The following is a 9,331-nucleotide window of genomic DNA, read 5'->3' as shown; positions in this document are numbered from 1 at the left end:
AGGACAACTTGACATACAGTGCATTCAGAGAGTGGGGTATTGTGTGTAGATTAATTAGGATTTTTTTGATTGAATACATTTTAGAATAAGGCTGTAATGTATCAAAATGTGGAAAAAGTAATGGAGTCTGAATACTCTCTGAATGCACTGTATGTCAAGTTGTCCTTCTCTCTCTCTTTGGTCTTTCATGTTTTATGTTTGGGCTTTCCACTGAACGGGAAATGAAATTGCACCGTGCGTCTGCACTAGATTTGGCCTCTCACTGATCCCGTACTACAACTAATGTAGGCCTACAACACATTTGACACAATGGTCGTGATATTTCACAAATATTTCTGTGGAATAATACAGTTTGTCTGCACTATTTTCAGACCCCATTACTTTTTCCACATTTTGATACATTACAGCCTTATTCTAAAATGTATTCAATCAAAAAAATCCTCATTAATCTACACACAATACCCCATAATGACAAAGCAAAAACAGGTTTTTAGAATTGTTTAGAAATGTATTACAAAAAAAAATGAAATACTATAAGTATTCAGACCATTTGCTATGAAACAGGAAATTGAGCTCTGGTGCATCCTGTTTCCATTGATCATCCTAGAGATGCATCTACAACTTGATTGGAGTCCACCTGTTGTAAATTGAATTGGACATGATTTGGAAAAGCACACACCCGTCTATGTAAGGTCCAACAGTTGACAGTGCATTTCAAAGCAAAAACCAAGCCATGAGGTCAACGGAATTGTCGGTAGAGCTCAGAGACAGGATTGTGTCGAGGCACAGATCTGGGGAAAATGTACCCCAAAACATTGCTGCAGCATTGAAGGTCCCCAAAAACACAGTGGCCTCCATCATTCTTAAATGGAAGAAGTTTGTAACCACCAAGACTCTTCCTAAAGCTGGCCACCCAGCCAAACTGAACAATCGGGGGAGAAGTGCTTTTGTCAGGGAGGTGACCAAGAACCTGATGGTCACTCTGACAGAGCTCCAGAGTTCCTCTGTGGAGATGGTTGTCCTTCTGGAAGATTCTCCGATCTCTGCAGCACTCTACCAATCAGACCTTTATGTTAGAGTGGACAGACGGAAGCCACTCCTCAGTAAAAGGCACATGGCAGCCCGCTTGGAGTTTGCCAAAAGGCACCTAAAGGACTCTCAGACCATGAGAAACAACATTCTCTGGTCTTGTGAAACCAAGATTGAACTCTTTGGCCTGAATGCCAAGCGTCACGTCTGGAGGAAACCTGGCATCATCCCTACTGTGACGCATTGTGGAGGCAGCACCATGCCTTGGATGTTTTTCAGCGGATCCTTGATGGAAACCTGCTCCAGAGAACTCAGGACCTCAGGCTGGGGCGAAGGTTCACCTTCCAACAGGACAACAACCCTAGGCACACAGCCAAGACAATGCAGGAGTGGCTTCGGGACAAGCCTCTGAAAGTCCTTGAGCCAGAACTTGAACCCGATCGAACATCTCTGGAGAGACCTGAAAATGGCTGTGCAGTGACGCTCCCCATCCAACCTGACAGAGCTTGAGAGGATATGCAGAGAAGAATGGGAGAAACTCCCCAAATACAGGTGTGCCAAGCTTGTAGAGTCATACCAAAGAAGACTCAAGGCTGTAATCACTGCCAAAAGGTGCTTCAACAAAATACTGAGTAAAGGGTCTGAATACTTATGTAAATGTGTTATTTCAGTTTTTTTTATTTTTAATACATTTGCAAAAATTTCTAAACCTGTTTTTGCTTCATCATTATGGGATAGTGTGTGTAGATTGAGGGGGAAAAAAACGATTTAATCCATTTTGGAATTAGGCTGTAACTTAACAAAATGTGGAAAAAGTCAAGAGGTCTGAGTACTTTCCCAAATGCACTGTAAGTGAAAATGCAACATTAACATAATGAAAATGATACCATTGCAGATAGCAACCATGACACATCTTTCTTTACCAATATGGCAAATGAGGATGTTTGCTTGTGAGAATGTATAGTCCAAATGTAACATTAACATACAAGTGTACTTCAGCATAGCAGTGATAATGTGCTTTACGTACACAAACACATTTACTTTCATCCTTTATATAAAAAAACCATCATACTAAAACTGCTACAACTTTTACTGAACTAAAATGATACCCCCCAACGTTGTCTGTTGCTCAATAGACTGCTCTGTCCTTAAAACCAGCCACCAGTGTTGATACTAATGGACATACAAAAGTAGAAGGCAGAAAATGTAAATGCCAAGAAAGAGCGACAAGAAAATCCCATAAAGTAAAACCCAATATGGAACAGAGTAAAAAAATAAAGTTTGATATATACGCTTTGGTGTTACTTGAGGTGTGTGAAAGAGAGAGAGTTCGTGTAAGATAGCTGTATGTGCATGCAGTGTTTTTTTTTAGTTTATTAGGATCCCCAGTAGCTCTTGCATGCAACAGCTACTCTTCCTGCGTGTGGGTGTGAAACTTCTTTTTTTTTTCAAGTGTGAAAAACGCCACAGGTTCCCCCAACCATTACACCAGTCCCCATGCCTCCTCCCCCCCAACTCTCTGTTCCTCTGCTTGCCTCCACTCTGACTGACATCACTGGAGTTTCCCAATAAGCTACATGTGTATATAACAGCAGCGCTCAGAGTATCAGTCAATCAAACACACCAACAGCAGGAGCATCACTACCTTCAAAACAACTTCTAATAAGACTTCTGGAGTTTAGCGTCACATTTTTACAAACTTCATAGACCGCAAAAAGAGCTTAACTGGCACGTGAACTCTCTTCGAATACTGCCTTGGTTTAAGTAGGTAAAGGAAGTTTCTACTCCAGGATCCACCGACAGTTCTACTAAAACGATGGAAGGTGATTGCAGCAGAGTGACGGTAGACTTGGAGAAGGGCCCTGTGTACCCGTCACCGATCGTGACCCTGGTACGGGAGAAGTCCACACGACAGTGGAGGCTGTGTGGTGCCCTGCTGGCAATGGCACTGTGTGTCTCAGCTGCACTTTTCAATACCTGGCACGGCAAGGTAAGAATATACATCCTATTATTTCTTAGCTTTTATTATTATTTATTATTATAAGCGGCACAATGTCTTGTTAAATCGATCTGAACTCCTTTGATGTGTTAATATCAAGAGTATTTCATCAGCAATTTGAGAAATAAAAATGTACTTTCATTTACATGTATTTACCTTGCAATTATTTATATGTATTTATATACTATACAGCTATATCACTATATATCTATGCATAACGTTGTATTTATTTGTATCCTCTGTAAATCTCTATATGTCTCTGCTTTAGCTCAGTATATTTCATATCTCCTGTTTAGCATCAATATGAAACCGATCGCAGGACTAACTCTTTCCTTATCTTTATTTCTCATTTCCTCTACTCAGAAACAAGATCCCATCGAGAAAGCTGATGGTGAGTTCATATCCCTTTTTTCTGTCACGTTCTACTGTTGGTGCTATATATATATATATATATATATATATATATGCTGCTACTCCCTTGACAAAGTGTGCATTCTAAATAGCATCCTATTCCTATTTTAGTGCACTACTTATGACCAGAGACCTACCCCCCCCCCCCCCATCGGCCCTGGTCAAAAGTAGTGCACTATATAGGGAATAGGGTGCAATTTAAGATACATTCTTGCAAGCTCTTAAAACCTCTCACATGTAGTTAGCTTGAGAAGATTCCCGACTTGTGAAGATGTTACTGTTTCTAAATCTCCATCTCCTTCCCTCAGAACTTCAGCATATGTTGAGACAACTCTCTGAAAACAGAAAGGCTGCCATTCATTTAGAAGGTAAGAGCACACTATCCAGTAATGCATTTGATGCCTGTCTGCACCCCAAATGATACCCTATTCCCTATTATAGTGCAGTAGTTTTGACCAGGGCTCATGTGTAAGGGGATCGAGTGCCATTTGAGATGTACTGCATTCAGCACAAAAGCGTCGGTCATTTCAACGGCACTATAGAACTGGAATGAATTTCTCTGCATGATGAATAGTGATGAATTTACACTGTGTAAATGTAGTATATTCAAATCAATTCACGCTTGACCCTTGACTTTAAAATGGGATAAGAAGCAGTGAATGAATCAAGCCTGTTTGACATACGATATAAGTCAAGGCATAACCTTCATCTCTTTTTGAAACTGCTCATTTACAACTTGCCTCAATAGAGATGGTGAGTCGAAGTGCTCCATGAGTCAATATCTACAGTGAATTATATTAATGTCCAACCTCTCTCTCTCTCTCTCTCTCTCTCTCTCTCCCTTCCCCTTTTAGGTGAATACAACCCCAGTGGATCGTACAAGTCCTCAGTGGAGTGGACAGACAAAGAGGGCCAGGGATTCTCACAGGGGGGTCTTAAACTCAACAACAACGAGATTGTGATCCCCCAGATGGGTCTATACTTCGTCTACAGCCAGGCCTCTTTCCACGTCAGCTGCAAGGCCAACCCCAAGCATCCTAACAAGGACATGGTTCACCTGAGTAACACGGTCACGCGCTGGTCCCCAAGCTACGGCACCGAAGACAACAAGGTTTACCAGACGCTACTCAACTCTGTACGCACCGTGTGTAAGAAGTCTTCCAACAGCGAGGCTGCGAGTGAAGGGAAGTGGTATAATGCAGTGTATGTGGGAGCAGTGTTCAGCCTGGAGAGGGGAGACAGGCTCCGGACAGTCACAGAGAACAGGCTTCTGCCCCATCTGGAGAGTGGCGCTGGGAAGAACTTCTTTGGCGTGTTCGCCTTGTAAGACAAACAAAATGGCTGACGACAGAGAGGAAGGCTGTGTCCCAAATGCCAACCTATTCCCTATACTTTTGACAAGAGCTCTATGGGTGAATAATATACAGGGAATAGGTCACCATTTGGGATGCAGCCACAGTGTGAGGGAAAGATTGAACTGTTGGAGGGGGAAAAGGTAGCTAATTACATGAAGAAGAAGATACGGGAAGGTTACCTGATAGGAGTCAGGGCGTTTCATCTACTGTAGTTGACTGAAGTTAAGGCATTGTTGTTTTATGTTAAAGCCAATGCTTTTCTACTCTTTTGTCAAAGATGAGGAATCATAGCCTGGGTACCAGTCTGTTTGTGCCATCATGCCACTTCTTGCCACCCTTTGACATGCCAAACATTGGCTTGCACGACAGCATGGAGTAGTCAAGAGCACAAACAGATCTGGGACCACGCTAGAGGAATTATACCAACCTATGTAAACTGTAGCAGTTTATATATACTTGGGGTTCATTGTATAACAGATGTGTTACTGTGGTGTTACCATGGCAGCATATTTCTATAATGTTAAAGTACTATGTACTGAACTAGTGTTACTCTCAGGACCTGCTGCTGAACTACCATCCACAGCACGCAAACCAACCGTATTATGTCCTTTTATCTGAAGGAATTCTGACGACGATTCAATGTATTTTTAGCATTTTGATATACGCTGCTACATCTTATTGAGAAGTTAAAATAGTTTGTAATTGATTCTGAATGAATCATGTCTTTCTCTTTTTATTAATATAGCTATTATTATTTATCATTTATTTATTCATTATAGTTGTATTGTTGTCTATATATATTGTTATTTAAATGGAATTTGACAATATTTATTTTATTTATTTATTTAATTTATTTGAAGTGTCTAATATCTAATTGTTATGTTATTTAATTGCATTTTATAGAGTAATTGTATTGTATTTATTTATTTAACTTGTGCTGTTGAGTCAATACCTCAATAAAATTATAAAGAAAAAAGGACAAACCATTTATTGTATGTGAATCAATTATGATCATTCATGAACAGTTTATGCAACATTGACTTCACATCACTTAATGATAGTCACTATTTTGAGATTCTACAGCCACGCTTTTTTTCCAGAAAAAAAAAAAACTGTTGGATCTTTTACAAAAGGAATTTCATAACTGGTCAGATGACCGTGCTCTGTGGGTCTTTAACTGATGCTGAAATGGTTCTAGCACTGGGAAAAACCTTGTAAATCATGATCAAGTCATAGTAGCAATTTCTATCAGCACGACATCCTAAAAATAGTTCTCTATGCTTTCATGGAATGATTAGCGCTTCTGTTGATCTTATCTCATTTGTATTAGCATACATTTGCAATGGCACCTCAACTAAAATTAACTCACTGGCTGTTTCCATTGCAGTCACTTCCTCAACAGCAAATGTGGTTAGTGACAAGGGTAACTCCCTCTCCAAATGGAGGCATGACTGATATGCGTAGGAGTTAGCAACGACGACATCACAAGCAGAGTGGGGCTACTGGGCTTCTTTTGCTGGTAATTATCCCATGCTTTTCCTCCTGCTCCGACCCATCTCCTCCTAATCCGACCCATCTCCTCCTAATCCGACCCATCTCCTCCTGCTCCGACCCATCTCCTCCTAATCCGACCCATCTCCTCCTAATCCGACCCATCTCCTCCTAATCCGACCCATCTCCTCCTAATCCGACCCATCTCCTCCTGCTCCGACCCATCTCCTCCTAATCCGACCCATCTCCTCCTGCTCCGACCCATCTCCTCCTAATCCGACCCATCTTCTCCTGCTCCGACCCATCTCCTCCTAATCCGACCCATCTCCTCCTAATCCGACCCATCTCCTCCTGCTCCGACCCATCTCCTCCTGCTCCTACACATCACACACACCATAACCACTTTTCATCCCTGTTTCCATGTATATATTACCATTAGTATTTTACCATAAGTATATATACTGTATATATTCCTGCTACCAGTCACTTTTCACCCCTGTTTCCTTGTATATCCGCCTATCACGCCTACACTGAAACACACACACATGCTACTGCCATACTGTTTACTATTATAAGTTGTATTAATTATTCTGCTACCAGTCACTTTCTCCTAATCCCTGCCTACATTTACATATCTACCTCAATTACTCCAGTATCCCTACACATGTAGTACTGGCACCCTGTATATAGCTTCGTCTCTGTGGCACTGAACATTCAACTTGTATATAGCTTCTTTTCTTATTTCTTGTGTTAAAAAAAAAACAATATTAGTTATACTATTTTGATATTGATTACTGCACTGTTGGGTAGGTCTTACAAGGTCTGCCCCTTAAGCATTTCACTGTACTTGTGCAAGTGACTCAAAATACAAAAGGCACTCGCACATCTGAGCAATCTGTTTTGCAGGTGCATGGTAACAGTTGAACAAGATGAAGGAATATTTTTACTTTTTCCCTCACTCAACTTTTTTCCTCACTCAACTTTTTTCATTCATCCCCGGAGGTTTTATCTGGACATGGTTCGTCAGGACTTCAAACAGCCGAAGCTAAGTAACATTAACATGATGCCTTCTAATTGCAGTCGTTGTACTTATAATATACAGGAGAACGATCGCCTTACGGCAAGGATAGCTGTGCTGCAAGCCCAGCTTCAGACGCGATCGTTAGGCAAGGGTAATTTCAGTGTAGGAAAGGATGAAACAGCGTCTGTGCCACCAGTAAGTACAGATAGTAACGTTAGTATAAACCCCCTCGCACGGTCCCCGCAGCCGGACATCTTTCTCATGGCTTCTGGAGGGAAACGCTGTAGGAATGCTCAACCGGTGTCGCTTATTCAGCCGACAGAAACTTTCAACCGGTTCTCCCCATTAAGCGAGTCGGAGGCCGAGACTTCTCTGGTCTCTACTCCTCCCGTTGTGGGGTCTGAGACGCCGACGGCTCCCACCATTAGCTCTGACAAATTGAAAACCCTAGTCATTGGCGACTCCATTACCCGCAGTATTAGACTTAAAACTAATCATCCAGCGATCATACACTGTTTACCAGGGGGCAGGGCTACCGACGTTAAGGCTAATCTAAAGACGGTGCTGGCTAAAGCTAAAACTGGCGAGTGTAGAGAGTATAGAGATATTGTTATCCACGTCGGCACCAACGATGTTAGGATGAAACAGTCAGAGGTCACCAAGCGCAACATAGCTTCAGCGTGTAAATCAGCTAGAAAGATGTGTCGGCATCGATTAATTGTCTCTGGCCCCCTCCCAGTTAGGGGGAGTGATGAGCTCTACAGCAGAGTCTCTCAACTCAATCGCTGGTTGAAAACTGTTTTCTGCCCCTCCCAAAAGATAGAATTTGTAGATAATTGGCCCTCTTTCTGGGACTCACCCACAAACAGGACCAAGCCTGGCCTGTTGAGGAGTGACGGACTCCATCCTAGCTGGAGGGGTGCTCTCATCTTATCTACGAACATAGACAGGGCTCTAACTCCTCTAGCTCCACAATGAAATAGGGTGCAGGCCAGGCAGCAGGCTGTTAGCCAGCCTGCCAGCTTAGTGGAGTCTGCCACTAGCACAGTCAGTGTAGTCAGCTCAGCTTCCCCCCATTGAGACCGTGTCTGTGCCTCGATCTAGGTTGGGCAAAATTAAAAATGGCGGTGTTCGCTTTAGCAATCTCACTAGTATAAAGACCTCCTCCATTCCTGCCATTATTGAAAGAGATTGTGATACCTCACATCTCAAAATTGGGTTACTTAATGTTAGATCCCTCACTTCCAAGGCAGTTATAGTCAATGAACTAATCACTGATAATAATCTTGATGTGATTGGCCTGACTGAAACATGGCTTAAGCCTGATGAATTTACTGTGTTAAATGAGGCCTCACCCCCAGGTTACATTAGTGACCATACCCCCCGTGCATCCGGCAAAGGCGGAGGTGTTGCTAACATTTACGATAGCAAATTTCAATTTACAAAAAAAAAACAACAATGACGTTTTCGTCTTTTGAGCTTCTAGTCATGAAATCTATGCAGCCTACTCACTCACTTTTTATAGCTACTGTTTATAGGCCTCCTGGGCCATATGCAGTGTTCCTCACTGAGTTCCCTGAATTCCTATCGGATCTTGTAGTCATAGCAGATAATATTCTAATTTTTGGTGACTTTAACATTCACATGGAAAAGTCCACAGACCCACTCCAAAAGGCTTTCGGAGCCATCATCGACTCAGTGGGTTTTGTCCAACATGTCTCTGGACCTACTCACTGCCACAGTCATACTCTGGACCTAGTTTTGTCCCATGGAATAAATGTTGTGGATCTAAATGTTTTTCCTCATAATCCTGGACTATCGGACCACCATTTTATTACGTTTGCAATTGCAACAAATAATCTGCTCAGACCCCAACCAAGGAGCATTAAAAGTCGTGCTATAAATTCTCAGACAACCCAAAGATTCCTTGATGCCCTTCCAGACTGCCTCTGCCTACCCAAGGACATCAGAGGACAAAAATCAGTTAACCACCTAACCGAGGAACTCAATTTAACCTTGCGCAAT

The 9,331-nt window shown here is 42.1% G+C and overlaps 1 protein-coding gene across 1 annotated transcript; it reads left to right on the top strand.

Moving 5' to 3' along the window:
• The first annotated feature begins 2,683 nt into the window (after positions 1–2,683).
• Positions 2,684–5,782, top strand: LOC100136509 (tumor necrosis factor alpha). The gene is given in 4 exon segments (NM_001123617.1): positions 2,684–3,019; positions 3,392–3,419; positions 3,748–3,807; positions 4,294–5,782. Coding segments are annotated over 4 exon segments (735 nt in total). The 5' UTR covers positions 2,684–2,845; the 3' UTR covers positions 4,767–5,782.
• Positions 5,783–9,331: the final 3,549 nt, after the last annotated feature.

The sequence above is a fragment of the Salmo salar genome, chromosome ssa14 (assembly GCF_905237065.1).
Source record: "Salmo salar chromosome ssa14, Ssal_v3.1, whole genome shotgun sequence".
NCBI lineage: Eukaryota > Metazoa > Chordata > Actinopteri > Salmoniformes > Salmonidae > Salmo > Salmo salar.
This window is presented reverse-complemented; position numbering and strand designations above follow the sequence as displayed.